We start from the raw sequence: 21,450 nt of genomic DNA on the forward strand, positions 1-21,450 counted from the left end.
TCAATATACACCTTTTAAATAAGGACATGGAACAGGGACATTTAGGACTTTCCAGATGTCGCGATCTTTCTGTGGAGGTCTACAGAAAGATTCTGTGTGGGATCTTGATAAAACGGAGTGATATAATTTCTCCTCCACCATCGAAAAGCTATTTATGGCCAGTCGGTGGCTGTAATGCAATTAGAGCAGCAGGCGAATGCTCTGCGGACAAAGAGACGAGAAGGAGTGTGTGTGTGTGTGTGTGTGTGTGTGTGTGTGTGTGTGTGTGTGTGTGTGTGTGTGTGTGTGTGTGTGTGTGTGTGTGTGTGTGAGAGAGAGAGAGAGAGAGAGAGAGAGAGAGAGAGAGAGAGAGAGAGAGAAATGAGAGGGAAGCAGCAGATTTGTCCTTCTAACCTCAGAGCCGAGAGCTGAGGCGGTGAGCTCACTGACGATACTGGCGAGCAGGCCACAGGTGTTGGACACCAGATGAGGAGAAAAGAGCTCAACCTCCTTCCTCAGACTCTTCCTCACAGGAAGCACCACAATGACAAGCATCTTCTCCAGAACCTCGCGGAAAGTCGTCATGCCCATGAGATTCTCTTCCGTCTGATTGAAATACGATAAAGAAAACTTTGTAACTTCTGAGGAAGATGAACAATGATATAGTGTTTTTTTTTGAAAAACAAGGGATGTTAGTACTCACGTGGCTGAGTTTCTCCATGTGTGCCACCAGCAGGGGGAAGCGGTGAGCGAGGGCAGAGTCATTCTCAGTGCTGACCTGCTTGACGAGGGAGCGCAGCAACACCTCCCCGTCGTACGCGATGGGCAAGATAGAGGTCAGCTTGACCGACGTGTTACACAGCGCCGACATGACCGCGGCCAGCAGACGGCTGCTCGACGTGCGGAAGTTGGCCTCCTGAATGTCCTGGAGGTCGACATGAAGGTCAGTGTTATCATTGGAAGAGCCTTTGCTGCATCTAACCAGACTGTGTGTCTACCAGTAAAGTGATAAATGTATTGCTCAGAAATCTGAAAAAGAAAATATATGGAGGCTCTGCATCTTTCTGAGAGAATCTGATTTACTGTATCATTGGAGATATTTTAGAGCTCAAATTCATCAGCTCTAAATCTGTCAAGAGGCTCAATTGCAGTGTGAGCTGGGAACTAAAAGTGGTTCAACTGAAAAAGCATCTCTGTTAAAAAGGCTCTGTAGGTGAATATCACAAAAAAAAAACACATATCTAGGTCATATTTCATCCCAAAATAAAGGAAAAAAAAACTTTTCATTTTATTATTTATTATTATATTATATTTATTAATGTTATAATTTAATCTTTTCAAAAGTATTAACCAAAAGAGAAATGCAAAATTGACCTTTTTCCTCCAATATCAACACTCTCAGTCAATAAAAAAAAAAAGTAAATAAAACATTATATATATATATACACATATACACATATACACATATACATATATACATATATACATATATATATATATATATATATATATATATATATATATATATATATATATATATATATATATATATATATATATATATATATATGTACACATAATAATAAAGAATAATAAAAGAAAGAAGTGGTATAATATAATAATCATAATAACAAGAAAAAATTACATTTATAAATAATAAAAGAGAAAAAATTAACAATACACATTTACACATTGGAATAACCATATAAAAAAATGAATTTTTTTTTTTTAAAAATTACATTCTATTTTGAATTCAATGTTATGGATTTTCCTAATTTTTTATTTATCATATTTTTATTACAAGTAGGCACATTCCCCCCAAATAGAAAACAATAAAATTGAATTATTTTGTATTTCACATTAAATGATAGTATTATAAAATTACTATAATTCTTTATATTATAAAGCAAAAATACAAAAAAATTTTTTTTTACATTTTACATTTTAAAGAATAAATCATTATTTGATTTTGCTTTAGAAAAAAGAGAATTTGTGGGATTTTTTTCTGTTTTTTTATTTTTATTTATTTATTTATTTATTTTTTGGGGGGGGTAGATTTTCTTTTTTTTTTCATGAAAATAATTTCAGTGCAAAACAATAAATGACCCTATAATAACACTTAATTTGATTTAACCAAAATATAATTCATTATTTCTTTCTGTTGATATGGTGTGAAATTATGATGTTCTTGATGGGTTTATTGAAATTTGATCAGATTTAATATTGACTAGCAGTTGAAATGGGTACTGCAGCCCAAATATAAAACATTGTTTCTCCCACCACCACCTCCTCAGACACAACGCTTACGTGGGTTGCCAGATTGAGGACACGCAACATGAACAAGTACAACTGACAATAGAAGGCAATGAAGTTTATGAGTTGATTTATCCATATTTTTATATTCCTCTGGTCATAGAGTTATTTAGATGGATGCCAAGGCTTCTTAAGTTAAGTAGAATCTGCAATCTCTGACCCAGTTTATTTGCTGGCTTCCATGGCTTCAATACACTGTGTTTTCCACCAACTGGCAACTCAGGGTGTTGAAACGCTACTGGTAAAACTTTTGGTGGGCGGAGTCACAGAGACCAAAACAAAAACAGACATTTCAACACAGAGGCTATAAATTTGGGTTTCAGAGCAATAAGTATGGGAAATTAACATGTTGTTTTTATGTACAGTGCTTTGGTACAGTCAAAAAAATTACATACAGCACCTTTAAGAACAAGCGGTTTCTCTAGAATCTCTTGTGACTGTAATTACCTGGTCCAAGCAGTTGAGCAGGTCGCAGAGGCAGGCCCACTGCAAGGCCGGCGTGGGGTAGAACGAGTGGAAGCAGGCGGTGAAGGTGTTGTGACACTCTTGCAGCACGGCCTCCAGCAGCGTGAGGGGTTGACTCAGATACCCCTGCGGGTCGTTGTCCAGCTTGGTCAGGCAGTTGTCCATCCCCTCTGACAGGATCTTCTTCAGGAGGCTGCGTGTCTTTCCTACACACTCCGCCAGCTTGCTGGACTCCTCCACAACCGCTTTGGTACTGGCTAGATAGGAGACACAAATAGGCAGTTTATGATATAAAGCAGATGCAATGTGGACCAGACAGTATGATGTTTATGCAGGCTTTAATAAGGTAAGACTTCATAAAAACCTTCTTAAAGGGATAGTTCACCCAAAAATGAAAGTTCAGTCAATAATTACTCCTCCTCATGTCGTTCCAAACCTGTAAGACCTTCGTTCATCTTCAGAACTCAAATTAAGATATTTTTGATGTTATCCGAGAGCTTTCTGACCCTGTGCCATGTGCAAGGTCTAGAAAGATAGTAAGGGCATCGATAAAATAGTCATCAGTGGTTCAAGTGTAATGTTATTGTCTATCAGGGTCAGAAAACTCTCGGATTTCATCAAAAATATCTCAATTTGTGTTCTGAATATGAACGAAGGTCTTACGGGTTTGGAACGACATGAAGGTGAGTAATTAATCACAGAATATTCATTTTTGGGTGAACTATCCCTTTAAGGTAAAGTAAAGGAATAAACTGAAGGGAACACAACAAATCAATATGTTCTCTTAATGTAAACATCTAGGGAGCAGAATATGAGCTGTACTAGCAACATTTGAAAATACAGCTTCCAACAGATCTCCGTTTCTTTTTATTAATTAAAAAAATGCTTAAGGCTTAAATAGCTCTTCTCCAATCTACTAGAACACAGAAATAACTTTTCATGTACCTTCTGAACACTGTAAAAAAGTGATGTTATTCCTCAGTATTTTTGTCTCGTCTTTGTCTAAAGATTCTTAAATCAAGATACATTAACTCTACAAGCAAAATGACAAAATTAGTCTTTATTTTCTGTAAAACTCATCAAAACTGTGTGAGGTTATGCTTAAAACAAAAACTAATTTGAGCCAATGGGCTAAGAAAAATCAACTCCATTCAAAAGGAAAACAAGTATTCACAACCATTTGATGATACTCTTGTTTTAAGCATAAACTCACTTTATTGTGTTTAGTTTTTCAAAACTACATTTTATATTTGTATCGAGTTGATGTATCTTGATTTTAAAATGTTTAAATATTTGGAAAATTGGATACACTGGGGAAAAAAAAAAAATGCTAAAACAAATTACTTTCTGCTCTGATTTAGGAGCTTTTTAAGAACCACAGAAAACCAACTATTGTTTTTGTTAATATTCTGAATTAGATTTCATTTTTATATTGTCTGCTTATATTTTAAGTTTAGTGTAAGTTCATTATGCCTTTTTGTCATTTGTATTCTGTTTTTTGTATTCTGGGGGGGTTTGGCCTGGTTTCACAGACAGGGCTTAGACTAAACCAGAATTAGGCCATAGTTCAATCAGGACATTTAAAGGAGAAGTCCACTTCCAAAACAGGTTTACATATAATGTACTCACCCCCTTGTCATCCAAGATGTTCATGTCTTTCTTTCTTCAGTCGTAAAGAAATAGTTTTTTGAGGAAAACATTTCTGCATTTTTCTCCATATAATGGACTTCTATGGTGCCCTGAGTTTGACCTTGCAAAATGCAGTTTGTATGCGGCTTCAAATGATCCAAAATGTGGTTGTAAATAATCCCAGCCGAGGAAAAAGGGTCTTATCCAGCGAAACGATCGGTTATTTTCATAAAAATAATACAATTTATATACTTTTTTAATGTCAAACGCTCGTCTTGTCTTAATCTGCCTGGACTGTTTTTGTTCCTGTTTATGACAGTATGTCGAAAAACTCCCATCCCATGTTCTCCCTCAACTTCGAAATCATCATATATCGTTGTTTTACCTTTTTTTTTAAGGGTGTTTGATCTCCTTTGCACGTTCACTTTGCAAAGACTGGTTTCGGTACCTCTGCAGCAATGAAGGATGATTTTAAAATGATTTGTGAAGTTGAGAGAGAAAATGCGATTGGAGTTTTTCAACATACCCTAACTGTCTTGAGCCAGAATACACAGAGTTCAGGCAGTAAAAGATGAGCGTTTGAGCTTAAAAAGTATTTAAATTGTATTTTTTTTAATGAAAATAACCGATTGTTTCACTAGATAAGGCATTGGCATTGTTTACAACCACATTTGGGATCGTTTGAAGCTGCATTTAAACTGCATTTTGGAAGTTCAAACGCGGGGCACCATATCAGTCCATTACATGGAGAAAAATGCTGAAATGTTTTCCTCAAAAAACACACTTTCATTACGACTGAAGAAAGAAAGACATGAACATCTTGGATGACAAGGGGGTGAGTACATTATCTGTAAATTGTTGTTCTGGAAGTGGACTTCTCCTTTAAATGTCCTAGTTATGAAATGTGCCACTCTATGATGTAATAGTGTGGCTAAATACCGTCTCCACAGAAGATGATCAACACCTGCTTCTACATTATTGCCTGTTTAGCCCCGTCCACTGATTCTACATTGCTGCCTGTTTAGCCCCGCCCACCATTTCACGTATGTAGTGTAAATAATGAAAGGCGAGCACAGGTCTACGCAGAAACCAAGTGATGAAGATGGCTCCAAATACAACATGACGCTGTGCAGTACCAAGTTGTGGAAAAAGTCTTTGCATTGCTAAATTAAGTTAAAAGATTGCATCAATAAGAACTTGGTCCTTTGTTTCCATCATTTTACCGTGGATTTATTCACAAACAAGGCACAGTTTGACATGGGATTTTCAGAAAGCCTGAAACTAAAAGACGATGCCATGCCGACTATATTGGATCCGACAGTAACGTTGCACCACATGAGTGTTTTTATTACGTGGTCACTATTGCTTTGTCTGTTATTACAGATCGTTTGATATGTATTGAGTATTTATGCATTTTTGACCAAAATCTCACCAGTGTCCAGAGTGGATATAAGCTGTCAAACACACACAACTGTTAGCAAATCATAGCAGTGGGCATTTACTTCAGAGGCTACAGATGAGGGGGTCAAAACAGGACAGAAAATAGCCTATTGCTTCTAAATGATGATGTTTTTATGTAAAAATCATCATAATATTATAGGGGAACCTTAGAAAACACTATAAAATAGTGTTTTCTAAACACTAAAAAGGCAGTTCAAGACCCCTTTAATAGTTTTAGTTAACAATCATTTCACACTATTCCTTAAAGTCTAACATCTTTAACATTGGCCCTGAGCTGTCTTCCTCTTCATTACTTGTGCTTAAAGGCCTAGCGTGACATAAGACCCTGACAATATAGACTACATCTGTAACTCAAGGGAGCTCCACTAGTGACATCGACAGTTCAACTTAGCAAGTGACAGCACAGATTCAGTGTATAACAATAAGAACGGGTGACAAGGTCTAGTCGTACAGTGTCAGGAGACTGACAGCAGTGCTCAAAGTCAATGTAACTTAGGTCGGCATCCCATTAGCTGTTTTTTCAGCCAATAGCTTTACTTACAGAGTCACCAGTGTAGCAGAATGAGCGAAAGTGGCCCGTCTTGACCGCAGTATTTTAACAAAAATCTGTCGATTTTTAAACAGCTAGTGGGGCGCAACCTCAACATCCTTTAGATAAGAGCAGAAATGGTATATAATACCAGAAATGGGGAAGATCTCGCAGATGTAGACGCGCAGTAGTCGCAGGCAGCAGGTGCCTACGAACCGCAGGCGCTCCAGGTCCAAAAGAGTGGCTGTGAACTGAAAACCCTTCAGGCCCCTCAGCTCCTCCACCCCCAACACCAGCGTGGTCCAGCTCCAGTGCAGGATACTCAGCAGAGACTCAAAACAGTCCTGAGACAAGAACAAACACACACAATTAGGAAATAAACCAAGGAGCTGACCCTATTATTAACTTGGTTTGATTGCAACAAAGCGGATAGGCTGCATGGAAAAAAAAAAAAAGCGCCAACACTCAAGGGACTTCCTTTAAGAATAACAGGCAATAAAATACAGTGAAGTACAAACTATTTACACTTGGCTGCTGTACATCTATTGCTTGCCAATTTCTTTTTTTCTTTCTACTTTGTTACAAGGCATAAGAATATTATATGAACATTCAAACTAGTGTTGCTAACATATCCTTTTTAGGAAATAGCAGGTCAAAATATCACTGAAAGGACATGTATGGGTCAATGACTAACAAGTTAAACAGAAATGAAAAGCAGATATCTTACAATAATCTATTTTAAAACGTGCCCCATGAAATCAACATTTTTTTGGCTTTTAGTATGAATATGTTAGCCTAAAGGTAATCTATAAGCTAGTGTGCTCCAAAACAATGACAAAATGTGCATTTACTGTATAAGATATAAGCATTCAAAATATACAATCTCTTACTTCCGCCAATATGGATCAATGATTTTGATGATATCACCCTGCAGCTTCTAATCAAACTTTGTCCAATCAAACGCTCTCTAGAATCCAAAGCGTCCCGCCCCCTACACTATAAATAGACACTTAAGCTGCGGCTGAAATCGGTCACTAGTTCACAAAATTAGCATTTTCTGTACGGCACAGTGCACTATATAGGGGATAGGGAACAATGTAGATGGTGTAAATATGCATTCCATTGTAATGAAAGAAGTCTAGTTTAACGTTGTGTCACACAAACTGCCACAGTGTGCACACAGTATGCATGAACTGGTGCAGACTACAAAACATATTAGACCCACTGAAATTCTACACAGAATGCTATATTTTATAGCGATACTGATGAGATTGTGGCTGTCCCATGCAGTCAAATGGGCTCAGGCCCAAGCGGTGATATAAACAAAGCCTACTGGCTATTTAAAAAAGGGGTCGGACTGCTTGATATAATCCGCCCTGTCTTCCTGTTTCAGTTGAAATTACAACAACATAAAGATCCACTGACGTGCTTTGAAACACAGAGTGTTATTCTATAAGTTGTTGTACATTTATGGCAGTTTGAGAAATTTTTGAAATTCATTCAAAAAAAAAAAAAAAATGGGATTAATAACTTTTCAAACGGTGTAATCAAGTAAAAAGTAATGAAATATATTCTGAACACCCTGAATACTAATTAGAACACATTGTTTATTATTAGTATTATTATAAATATTTTAAAATAATATCTTACTATTTTTAAAATATTAATTAAAAAACACAAATATCATGAAATTTTGAATTATTTTCTATCACACAACATTAATATTATTAATATATAGTTTGATTTGGCAATTTTTGTTTTTAATAAAAATAAATAAATAAACAAATTAATAAATGAATACAAAACTGCTTCACTGCTTGTTTAAAAACAATTCAAGAACGTCAGCATTTTAATTGGACTTTTATATTAATATTACCTGACATTTAAAATACATTTATTTCATGCTAAGTATACTACAAATACCCTGCAATTGTACTTTCAGTATACTAAACTAATATATTTACAGTCTGCAAAATTGAAACAACTAATTTTGTACTTAATGTACTTTAATTGTGTGGAAGTGGTGCTGAAGTCCAACTAAAGATATACTGAAGTATATCTGATTGTGCTAAAGTGGAACTACTGCAAGTATACTTCAGGTAAACTTTAAATTTTTTGCATTTAAAGACCAATATTATTTAAAGATACATACAATCCTCATCAATTAAAACACATTTTAATATTAAATGTGCACTGTGCACAAGTAGTATTCCAAATAAAGTTTAATTACAATTTTTATATCAGTAAGTCTTGAGCAATATATCAGTAAATATGTTACTAGACTTAAATAAATGCATTTTAAATCTATTACTTTTTTTACTAGGGTAGACACTTTTTAAGTTAAGCCCTCACACAAAATATCAAACAATAATTCACTGACCAAGTTCTAAGAAATATATTAGTCAGTATCATACATTTTTGACAAACATTGCAACATTTTCAGCAAAACTAAGATTCAATAACTGCACTGTGTTTTTGAAGATATTATTAGATCTGGAAAGAAAAAAAAAAAAAAAAAAATTGTAAACTGGCCCATAAGCAATCAGCATGCTTTTGTACACATACCACAGACACAGTCCTAGCGAAGGAACGCTTGAGGATGTGCACAGGCTCACTGGTCTGCTGCTTTCCTTTGGATGCATTACCATCATTAGAAGGCAATCTGGAAAACCAGAACAACACAGGCATGTGAATGAAAGATTACATCCGATTCACCAAAGTAACGGGTACAGAACTGAAAATCCTTATATCCCTACCTGTACAGCAGCTGAGGTATTTGTCCAGCATTCACATCAGTACCATTATTTGATTTCTTCGAGCTCTTGAACTGAAAGACCACACTGCAGGAGAGAGTTCACAATAGTAATTATCATCTTTACTGAATTATCACGCTATAATGCTCACATAATTACAGTAATGCGTGTGTTTGTACCCATCATCAGTGGTGATGGTGGCTTGGCCATGGGAGCCGCAGTCACTGCTGGGTCCAGACACACGAGCCCACGCCACATACCACCAGCCCAACTGCAGCAGCACAGGCTCGTCGAACATCATGGCGTATTTCTCTCTGCACACACAAAACAAAAGAGCACAAATAAACACAGCAGCCTTTATGAGCTATTTGTGCTCAGCGAAATCAAAACATATCTAAATATTATACTAAAACACATGAAAATACACTTATATTTGACCAATTTAAGATTGGCATATAGATGAAAGTACTTACATAATTATAGCAATTATGCAGCTATTATCTCGCACTCTAGATACAGCACTCTTGAAATATTACAATTATATCGTTTTGGATGGTACTTATGTATACCCTTACCGAGCAGCACAGTCGTATGCCAGCACATCTGTCTCGGCCAGCAGGTCTCCATCAGTTTCATGGTCTCCTCCATCTGGCCCCAGCTCAAACAGCTGCGAACACAATCACAGTTCTCAATCACAAAGCAAAAATCATCAAACTTGTGAGAAGTGGGCTGACAGGAACCCAAGGAGATACTTAGATAGCACCTGACCTTGATTTTTGCAGTATACTCCCCTCGGCCACCAAAAAGACCCAAACCGCCTAAAAGGATGTCAGCATCGGCGCAGAAACGGATGGCCTCCACTGAGTGGGCAGAGTAACCCCAGCCTCCCCCATGACCTAGAATAAAATATTGAGAAAAAACAACACAATCAAACAAATGCAACCTGACTAAAAATTGTGCTAAATTTAGCAAACTTTCATTGCTGGAGGTTGCGGAGTGGTTCTATTTTTGATTGTAATTCATGCAGCTTTTGAATATCTGATCACATCCTGGCTGTATCACTCATGTTGCTGGAAACTGTCAAGCTGCTGTATTTAAATGTGCCTTAAAGGGACAGCTCACCCTAAAATTAAAATTTTGAACATTTGAACCACTGATTTTACACAGACTATTTTAATGATGTCCTTACTAACTTTCTGGGCCTTGAACGTGTCAGTTGCATTGCTGTCTATGCAGGTTCAGAAAGCTCTCGGAATTCATCAAAAATATCTTAATTTGTGTTCCAAAGATAAACAAAGTTCTTATGGGTTTGGAACAACATGAGGGTGAGTAATTAATGACAGAATTTTCATTTTTGGCTGAATTATCCCTTTAACAGTCTAAAATAGTAAATAGTATGTGTATATAGTATGCGTGTATATATATATATATATATATATATATATATATATATAGTATGTGATATGACAGCTACATGATTTTTCATGAACTCACTCTCAAAGCGGTTGACCACGCTGTAGTCCTCTTTAGAGTAGACCTTCATCACAGCCTGAGTCTCTTCCTCAGCACTGGCCACGCCCATCTTCAGCTCCTGCATCGCAGCCAGTGTGTCGAGACAACCTGCACACAAAACCAAACAGAACAACTCACTACAACTTAAGACTTGACTGAGACCTTCTCTGAGGTCCACTTATAAATAAGAGTCAAAACATTTTAGTCACAGTACAGTTTATTCTGATCATTTTCCACTCTTTCTATTATCCTTAGCAGTGTTGGGGGTAGCGCATTAACTTTTGAAGTAACTAGTAAAGTAACACATTACTTTTTAATTTACAAGAAAATATCTGAGGTACTTTTTTAAATAAGTAACAGCAGTTGTTTCCCCATTCATTGACTGACCCCTGTCCCTATGTTGAGAGAAATCGGAAAGTAAGTGCAGAGGCGCTCTGTAAACATATTACTGTAGTTCTATACTAAACGTAAACATGCATTTACTCATTTCACTCACAAAAAAAAAAAAAAAGATTCACATTTCTCAAAATGAATAAAAACAGTAAAATACAAATTCAGAATACGACACAAACCTGCAATAATTAAATATGTTAAATAACACATATAATCCCATTTTATTAAGCAATGTTTTTGGTGCTGACCTTCAGTGATCCAATTTAATGATACTAATAAGCAAAAATGACTCGCTGGACCACAAACCTTATGTTGCACGGGTATATTTGTAGCAATAGAGACAAAAATACATTGTATGGGTCAAATTTATTGATTTTTCTTTTACGCCAAAAATCATTAGGACATTAAGTAAAGATCATGTTCCATGAAGTTATTTTGTGAATTTCCTACCGTAAATATATCAAAACTTAATTTTTGATTAGTAATATACATGGCTATGAACTTCAGTTGGACAATTTCAAAGGCGATTTTCTCTTTTTGTTGCACCATCAGATTCCAGATATTCAAATAGTTGTATTTCGGCCAAATATTGTCCTAACAAACCATACATCAGTGGAAAGCTTATTTATTCAGCTTTCAGATGATGTATAAATCTTAATTTCGAGAAATTTACACTTATGACTGGTTTTGTGGTCCTGGGTCACATTTGGTGTGGCTGACATGTACATGTAGGTGATCACATGCTCAAATATGTTCATCTCTCAGCAGCGAGCTACAGAACTGATAAGGAGCTGTTTTCGCATCTTAACAAATTCTCTTTTTTTAACTAGAGAAGAAGGTCTGAAAGTTACAGTGTGTTCCCACAATAAAATGATCTCTTATTCTCAAAAGATCAAGGAAGATTTGATTTGACAGAAACAAGCACAAAGACTGTCAATCTTTCTTAGACAATGTCAGTCAACCAGCTCCTCTCTGCACAGCTGAACTCAACGTGAAACAGCTAGTAAGCTCCGAACCTTCTACTATCACATGCTTTCACTCCTGACAGGTTTTGAGATCCTGCTTGACAAGAGTGTGCTGTGACCTGCACATTAAACAATAGAAAGCTAAGGCAGAGTGAGCGGCAATGACGATGTTGTCGTACCTAGGATGTGCAGCGCTCCATGGGAACGGGTGGTGGTGGCGTGGGAGCCCGAGGGTAGAGCCAGCTCAGGACTGAGGATGCTGCAGAGGGCCTGGATGTCCGAGGCTGTGGGCACACGGGCGTCTGCTATCACCGCGTTATAGCAGCACATCTCGCGAGTGGCAGGTAGAAACCTGGAAGAACAGCGAGACGACTTGAAGTGAGAAGATGCAGCATGTAGAAGTCAATAATAGAGAATCTGTACCAATATTTTTTCATAAATTATAATTTATTCTAATTACACGTCAACTGACACCAGACGAGCCTTACCTCCAGATGACATCATAGACGGGGTCCAAACAGAGGCCAAACCCTTGGAGATCCTCCTGCTCTGAGTCATTGAAGGTGCGGCAGCTCCCGTCCAGTTTGTTGATCAGAAGGCATTTGAAGGGAGGAGGTTCAGATACGGATGTTGGAACCAAACCTACAGGGACCAGAGTGGGAGGGAAAAGTCAAAGACTTTAACGGGAGATGGAACACATTGGCCTTGTAAACAACAAGAGTCATGTGAGAGAGCGCACCGATGATGTGTTTGCTGGCGAAAATCTCGGAGGTGGCCAGGATGTGAGAGTTGATTAGCGCTTCATCGATCCTAAGGAAGGTTTGATCACCGCTGGCCCCGATCCACGTGGCTTTTCGACCGTACTTGGCGCCAATGTTGGGCATCGGAGAGGGTTTGGCGTTCCAGTAGGGCATGTCTAGGATGGGTCGTCCTAACTGCCCTTTCTGTTGAGACAACATGAGATATAGTTTCAGGTTCCGGGTTTCAGGACTGATGAAGTTTTGCTTTTGGGGGGAACAGTTTACTTACTGAGAAACTCCCGAAGGTGAAGACCTGTCCATCCATGAGAAGCACTGCAGTGTGGTTACTGCCTGCCGTCACCTGAGTACTGGGGCCGGGCAGAGCTTGCACCAGAGTGGGAGACCCCCTGTGTGTTTGGATAAAAGTTTGGATAAACATCAAGGTTTTTTTAAGTAATCATAGTTATTTTGCTATCAGTTTTAATTGTATAAAATTAAAGATTATAATTAATTAATTGAACTAAAAAACTAAAGTAAAAAATAAATTAAATAAAATTAATTCATTCATTTACTTAAAAAAATATGTAAATAAATAACTAAATTAATACATAATAATAAAACAAATGAATAATAGTAATAAAAGTAAAATAATAACTACAAATGGCTATATATATATATATATATATATAGAGAGAGAGAGAGAGAGAGAGAGAGAGAGACAGATATAGATATAAAAATAATTTATTTAAAATAATTATGTGAAATAACTGTATAAATAAAATACATAAAAACAAATAAAAACAAATACCATTAAAATACTTTAAATAAATAAATTAAATAATAAAAATAAGGTAAATAAAATTAAACCCATTTAGCATATATGTATGTTTGAGTGAGAAAAATAATCATTTAAAATAAATACACAAATATTTAAAATAAATAAATATATAAAATACAATTAAATAAAACAAATAAAAACAAATACCATTAAAATACTTTAAATAAATAAATTAAATAATAAAAATAAGGTAAATAAAATTAAACCCATTTAGCATATATGTATGTGTGAGTGAGAAAAATAATCATTTAAAATAAATACACAAATATTTAAAATGAATAAATATATAAAATACAATTAAATTATTTATTTAAAATAAATATATAAAATAACTGTGTAAATAAAATACATAAAAGGCAAATAAAAGCAAATGACATTACTTAAAATAAATACATAGAGTAAATTAATAAAAATTAATAAAATTAATAAAAATGAAGTAAATAAAATAAAGCAACAAATGCCTATATATTACACATAAATATATAAATAAATATGATTAAATTGAAATAAAACAATTACATAAATTAAATTTTTATAGAAAGGATTAGAATAAAAAAAATACATACAAAAATATTTTAAATAAATGAGACAAAATACATAAATAGATAAAATACAATTAAACATAAAACATGACAATTAAATAATTAATAATTAAATAAAATTAATTAACAAATTAAATAAAAGAAAACTGTAATTAAAACTGAATTATTTCATATATTTAAAAGAATACATTTTCCTATATACTTAGAGAGCCAGAGTGTGTTTTAGGCTGCTTTTCTGATAATTTTAGGATGATTGTAATTTTTGAACTTATACAGTAGATAATATCCTCTTTAAACCTTCATTACCTAGAATTAACATCTCCATGTCCAAGTTGTCCATGCTGTCCATAACCGAAGGTGTAAACATCTCCATTCTCCATTAACACCACTGAAGAAGAAAAAAAAGGGGGTTTAACATTACAAATGGACGTGAAACTTCAATTGGTACTTGGCATATCAGAAAACTGGAACATTAAATATTGACCCAAAGTAATGATGGGGAACATGAACAATGGCTTCCTGTCACATTATGAAGGTCAGATGTGATCCTGACTCACCAGAGTGGTGGAAACCGCAGCTGACCTGAACGGCTCGCAGCTCACAGTCGAAGCGTACAGCCCCGGGAGGATATGTAGTGATCTTACTGGCATCTTTGTCCCCGCGTTCACTGCTGCCATCTGTAACACAGAACAGAGCGTGAGCCCGAGTGAACTGACGGTAAAGGGCAGACAAGGACAGCGAGAGACGAGATGGATGTCTTAAGGCAGCGAGTGAAGCCGGGGGCTGTTAACGACCTGGGAAGAGAAATGATCTGGTGCCTCAGAGGAAAGGAGGAAAAACAGAGGAGAAATGAAATATTGGCATGCGTGGACAGAGGCCGAACAGAGCAAGGGAGAGAAGATAAAGTGAGCGGGAAGTTGTGATTGTATACAACCTCAAACACTCTCTATCAAAGGTTAATAAAAGAGACCTGGCAGTGATTTGAGGCACAAATTCAATAAAGGCAACAGAAAAAGTGGGCTCCTTTCACTCCACACTGATTAAAATAGTGAAAGTCAGTAAATGTGCCATGACACAGTGTAAAAATAAGTACTGATCTGTGTCCCAATGAATGTCTGCATGCAAAAACAGGCACATATAATACATTTTATGGAACAGAATACTGCTACATCTACACCAAGGTCACAAACTCAGGATTCAGAGCAAACGTGCCATTAAAAATGGCTAAAATGCCACACATATTTAAAAGAATAATTAATAGGAATAGTTCACTCAAAAATTTAAAAAAATACCCCTTGATTTACTCACCCTCAAGCCATCCCAGGTGAATATGACTTTCTTCTTTCAATGAATACAATCGAAGTTATATTAAAAAATGTCCTGGCTCTTTTAAGCTTTATAATGTCAGTGAATGGCTGTTGAGATTTTGAAGCCCAATAAAGTGCATCCATCCATCATAAAAAGCACTCCACACAGCTATGGGAGGTTAATAAACGCCTTCTGAAGTGAATCTATGCATTTGTGTAAGAAAAATGAGAATATGCTTGTCTCGTGATAATCAAGTCTCCTCTACACTTATATCGAAATCCTCCAATACTTTTTTAGTTATATTTATGGGTTTTTAACACCTTTATTATAAGAGGACAGTGGAGAGCTGACAGGAAAGTACTGGGAGGAGAGAGGGAAACAGGATCAGCAAAGGACCTCGAGGCGGGATTCGAACTCGGGTCGTGAGTGCAGTTGCAAAATTTATCTTTGATTTGTTTTGCCCTCTCCACTGTGCTTTCGCATTCATCACTTCGACCTACATCATTTGCCGGAACGCCACTCTCTCGTGAACGTACGACAGTTAGCAGAAGCTAGAGACTACGGTTTATCAAGTTTTCAAATAATGATCTTTTTCTTCCACAAACACATTAGCTATGTTTCCATCTCCCTGTGTTTATGCACATTTTGAAGTATAGCATCAGAAACGAGTGACGGAAACACAAAAATACGGAAAAAAATCCCTAATTCGCAAAAAAAGTTTTGATGCTCACTTGAGGTGATTTTTGAATTGTGCGAAACTATTTAGTGCAAGTTTATCAGGAAGTTACGATTTTGTTCTCTTTGACTTACTGGATGGAAACGATGCTTATTTGCAAATGTTTGCGATATTCCAGTTTTGCGCACAAAGTAAAATCGCAAATTTTGACGGAAACACGGCTAGTGATTCACTTCAGAAGGCCTTTATTAACCCCTTGGAGCACCTCTTAAAATGGATGGATGAACTTTATTGGACTTCAAAATCTCAACAGCCATTATAAATCTTAGAAGAGCCAGGACATTTTTTAATGTCGCCGATAGTATTCGTTAGAAAGTAGAAAGTCATAAAGACCTAGGATGGCTTGAGGGTGAATAAATCATGGGGTTATTTTCATTTTTGGGTGAACTGTCCTTTTAATATATGATAGAACATTATAAATATACTTCTTTATGGGTTTAGGGACATAGCAAATGACCTACAGGTATCTGTATTCCCTAATGCAGAGGTAAATGTTGTTAATTGATATTTTACATTAACGGACTTGTGTTTTGATATAGTACGAAGAAAATCATTCCCTCAAAAACATATAAAATGCACCTACAATAATGGTTGGTAATAGAAGGGAACAGTATATGAACAGAAATTCTCAAATATGGAATTTCTGTTTGTGTCATTCCAAAACCTATATGCTGTCATTTTAGTAGTTATTTGTTGATAATTCACTAACATTGACTTACAACGGATAATACTCATTATTAATTATAATTATATTATCAGGGGTGCACATAAGTGGTCCGCAGGACCGCAAGCGTGACCAAAATAAGAAAATGCACTGTGTAAATAAGTTCAGAGCGTGCATTTGCGTACCAACATGGTTGACAGCTGTTAATGCACAGTTACCATTTTAGATCGACAAACTGTAATGCCGTATAAAATTTCCATTCAAACTGAAAGCATACTTCTAGACTATTCGCTGCCATTTTCACAACACAATGCAAAAAAGTGACATTTCATTCACTGAACGCTCTTCAGTCAGAAGTGCTAAACCAGGCGGGAGCGCGTATACTTACTTGCCGGCAACCCATCAAAATAACAGCTTGCTAATTTAGGTTCTGAAAATGATGAAAATTCATATAAAAAAGTAAGTATTTTCATTTTATTTTTAAGTTTACAATGTGATGCGATCTAGAAAAACCCAACACATGGTAAAACTTTACCTTTTTTTAGGTTTTGATGCCACATGGGTTCAAGCCCTTTCCAAAACTGTTTTTATTTTGTCCATAGCTTGACTGTAACAAAAGTTATGGCTATTTATGGCTATATATTTATTTGGCTGATAGCGATGATTTTCAGGAATGGAATTTTGAGAAAAACGGGTTTAAAGTGAGACAGGTTTTACTTTCACTTCACGGGTTTAACAAAAACTGTCTGTCAAGTCAGGAGTGCTATACTGCATCATTACACAAACAGACTAATGTCTAACGTTTTTCATAGTTTATCATGGGCATAGTCTCCGAACTTTTGATCACCCCTTGTATGTTTAGATGGCATGAATAGTGTACCTTGTAAAGCGAGCACAGTGCAACTGTTCACACATGATGCATTTAACAGACTGTCATCAGACTCCTCTTTAGTAACTTCATCATCCGACCCTTCATTTCTGGATGTGAAATAGTCCATTAGAACATGATTTAGGGCACTGACATCACCAAGATAGAGCAGGTTGAGATGAGTAAGATTAAGTGAGCAGCTAAGTTACAGTAGCCTACTTCAGACGGTGTTGTTGCGCTCAGCCATCTCACGATATCACAAAAAAAAAAAAAAAAAAAACCTTTATTAAATGTTATGTGGTTTATTTTGATAGGTTAACCATTTTTGTGGTGTTAAGAGAAAGCACCATCACACATTCTTAAAATAAGCTAAAGACTAATTTCTGCTTGCTGCAATAAATGGCTATTTTTCTGCATTAAACAAGTGAATTTTGCCAAGTTATCAGCTATGAAGACAGAAGATGGAAAATAAAAGTCTTTCTTTTTTAGTCATTTTTGGAGCATGACAATTGTGGTCACTAGGTACTAGGGGTGTCACAATATACCAGTATTCAGAATAATCATTATACTTAAAAAATTAATTACTGAAATCTTGTTAATTCATATGACAATACGGTAAATAATCCAGTACTGGTCACAGCATGGTTGGTGGCGGTATTGCTTCATAAGACTGGTCTCTACTCGTCATAAAACGGAAACAAGAAGTCTGTGGTGATGCAGCGTGTAGCTACTACTGCCACACAAAATAAGGTTGGCAATGACAGATGAAAGTGAGGTACTCTATCTGAACCCAGTTGGGGAGTGTTTGGATTCAGTAGAAAAGACAGGGTGTTACACTGATCAACAGTAAGTTCGGTTTGTATGCTACACTTGTATTTACAGTGTGATTCAGTGGCTATAAAAAAGAAAGCACAAAATGAAGCTGACGATAAATTTGACTGATCGCATAAAGTTGCCAAAATCATGATAACACTGTTTTCGTCGATACTTTTGGCAACAACAGCGCAGAGAAAATCTGATATCACAACAGTCATATTATGAACTGCTGTTGTATGGAAATGAGATGTGCGAAAAGATATGCAATTGGCCCTTCGCACACAGCTTGACTGACAGGCGATCTGACCAATCGTAACGCTGAATCCACCATTATATCCAACAAATAAATCAGACACGATAGTAGATTAACTTCGGTGAACTTGAACTTGAAAAATGGTGTGTATTGATGTTTTTCTGCGGTTGAAATAAAATTTGTTTTAATGTTCGTTCATGTTTTTTTTCATGTGTTAAGTAAAAAAGACATGGCGATCAGTTCATGTGTCGACTGATCTAATAAAGTGATGTGACAACACATTAAAGGGCCACAAAACAGTATATATTGTTGGATTTTCTTTATATATATATATATATATAAAAAATTCAAAACATTGTAAAGCTGAGACATTGTTTCATGCAAGAAGTAACCTACTTTTTCTTGTCTGTCAGCGTGTTGTCAGTTTCCTCTTCGCTCCACAATGTATTTTTCTGCATGATGTGCAGTTTGAGAGCAACATTGTTTGTCAGACACAGCAACAGTAACTAAGGAAGGCGGGTTTTTGCGAAGGGTCATTTCTTCAAAAATTCCCTTTTTCTCAGACGGAATAAGAAAAGAAATATTTACTAATATAATAACAGCAAATGGGTTTGGAATGACATGAATGTAAGTAAATAACAATTTTCAGGTGAACTATTTAATAATAAAAGATCTCTGATACTGACCTAGATACTGGATTGCTTGCATTGCCCAAATATTAAGATGGAGATTCAACATGGCTATTATTTCAATGTTTCTTAAAATAACTTCAAGGCATACTGTTCTATTTATATCGGCCATGCACTAGGATTTATTTTAAGCCTTTGAGAAAACTAAACTTGACTCAAAACACTAACTTAAAAGTCAGACTGAGATGCAATTTGCTATTTTAAGCGATGATACCACATTTGGCATCTGCTTTCCCAATAACAATTAACACAGCATGACAATCATCTAACCCCTTTCCACAATAGAAAGAAGAGCCGTGCTTGGTTTAATAGTGATATTTTCCACCTGACAGCAGGGTCTAATTGTTTATCAACACACTGAGCACAGCATACAACATATGGCCAACTGCCTATTATGTTAGAAGAGAAAGTGTTGGTAAACTATAGTTAGGTTTTTATTCTTTCACCAGAGAGACAAAGGAAGAGATGCAGAGAGAGAAAGACGTTTCTGTGTCCAGAGAAAGCTAGAATAGGTGGTAGAGCAGAGTTTGTTGAAGGAAGGAAGAGAGGGGCATTATGGGGCTCCAGGTGGAGTCTGTAGTGAATACCGCAGTACCTTTGAGTCTCTCCCGCATTAGCTTAAAGGCCTGAAGGGGTCTTAGTCTGGCTAGCACCTGCTCACGCTGGTTCATAAAAAGGGGACCAGGGAAAACAAGGGGGCCTATGGGGGGGAAAGAGAAACTTTCACATGCATGGGGCAAAGCATCTCACAAATGGAAAATAAAACATGGTATATAACACATGGTATATTATGAGAACATAAGCGAGAAGGGAACATCCACAAGCCACCCACTCCCAGAGAAAACAAGCACATGTGAGGTAGAAGGTAGCGCTGATAGTTTGGATGATCAGTCCACTTTGGAGTATTATAGAGGAGAAAATAACACTCCATATTTGAATTCAGGGGAAAAGTTTATGGAAAATGTATGATGAGCTCATAATCAACTTTGTATATGAGAGTGAACTGGAGAATGATTATGATTAGAAGTTTCTGAGGAAATAAAACAGGTAACATATGCAGTATGGCCTGTCTACCAAATTGCTGTGTCATATTATGGTGCAAAATTGTTTGACGTTTAAAAAATTTTTAATACTAATGCCAGGTGATATACCTAAAAAATTAAATGTAAATGTACACAAATAAAATATTACATTTTATGAAATGTATATATATACAGAAATCAAATATCAAAGTTTATGTATTTGCTTTGCATTGGCTAAAAAGGAACAATTTTAACAAATATTTTTATAAAATAGCTATTGTTGGCAAGTAGTAAACTGTGCAATACCAAAATAGTTTAAAAAGATATAATTCAAATTAGCAAGACATATGAATAACAGTGAAACCAATTTTTAGTATTAACCAGCGATATTTACATATCTATAATTTTACTATAGATACTTACTGATGACCTACACTACCAGTCAAAAGTTTTTGAACAGTAAGATTTTAATGTTTTTTAAATAAGTCTCTTGTGCTCACTAAGCCTGTATTTATTTGATCCAAAGTACAGCAAAAACAGTACAATTTTGAAATATTTTTACTATTTAAAATAACTGTTTTCTGTATGAATGTATTTTAAAATATAATTTATTCCTTTGATTTCAAAGCTGAATTTTTATCATCATTACTCCAGTCACATGATCCTTCAGAAATCATTCGAATTTACTGCTCAAAAAACATTTATTATTATGTTGAAAACAGCTGAGTAGAATTTTTTCAGGTCTCTTTGAGGAATAGAAAATTTAGCATTTATCTGACACAGAATTTTTTTGTAACAATTATAAATGTCTTTATCATCTTGTTTGATCAATTCAAAGCATCCTTGCTACATAAAAGTATTAATTTATATAAAAAAACAATTATACTATATACTATACAATTAGACTAAGCTTTTGAATGGTATAATGTATAATGTTAGAAGGGCTTTTTATTTCAGATAATGTGGATTTTTGGA

The 21,450-nt window shown here is 35.7% G+C and overlaps 1 protein-coding gene across 17 annotated transcripts in view; it reads right to left on the bottom strand.

Moving 5' to 3' along the window:
- Positions 1-21,450, bottom strand: part of mycbp2 (MYC binding protein 2) — a 119,518-nt gene that overhangs the window by 56,004 nt on the left and 42,064 nt on the right. For 15 of the 17 annotated variants that reach the window (XM_051119872.1, XM_051119857.1, XM_051119871.1 and 12 more), the window contains exons 18-34: positions 20,049-20,153; positions 14,677-14,796; positions 14,426-14,507; positions 13,029-13,146; positions 12,739-12,943; positions 12,488-12,641; positions 12,179-12,351; positions 10,624-10,749; positions 9,898-10,025; positions 9,705-9,796; positions 9,309-9,443; positions 9,133-9,216; positions 8,942-9,038; positions 6,528-6,720; positions 2,740-3,014; positions 683-904; positions 394-585 (exon numbers count right to left, since the gene is read on the bottom strand). In XM_051119872.1, the coding sequence (XP_050975829.1) occupies positions 394-585; positions 683-904; positions 2,740-3,014; positions 6,528-6,720; positions 8,942-9,038; positions 9,133-9,216; positions 9,309-9,443; positions 9,705-9,796; positions 9,898-10,025; positions 10,624-10,749; positions 12,179-12,351; positions 12,488-12,641; positions 12,739-12,943; positions 13,029-13,146; positions 14,426-14,507; positions 14,677-14,796; positions 20,049-20,153 (2,501 nt within the window). The remainder of the gene's footprint in view (positions 1-393; positions 586-682; positions 905-2,739; positions 3,015-6,527; positions 6,721-8,941; positions 9,039-9,132; positions 9,217-9,308; positions 9,444-9,704; positions 9,797-9,897; positions 10,026-10,623; positions 10,750-12,178; positions 12,352-12,487; positions 12,642-12,738; positions 12,944-13,028; positions 13,147-14,425; positions 14,508-14,676; positions 14,797-20,048; positions 20,154-21,450) is intronic. The other 2 variants (XM_051119863.1, XM_051119861.1) reach the window with 1 other exon arrangement.

The sequence above is a fragment of the Labeo rohita genome, chromosome 9, assembly GCF_022985175.1.
Source record: "Labeo rohita strain BAU-BD-2019 chromosome 9, IGBB_LRoh.1.0, whole genome shotgun sequence".
Classification (NCBI taxonomy): Eukaryota; Metazoa; Chordata; class Actinopteri; order Cypriniformes; family Cyprinidae; genus Labeo; species Labeo rohita.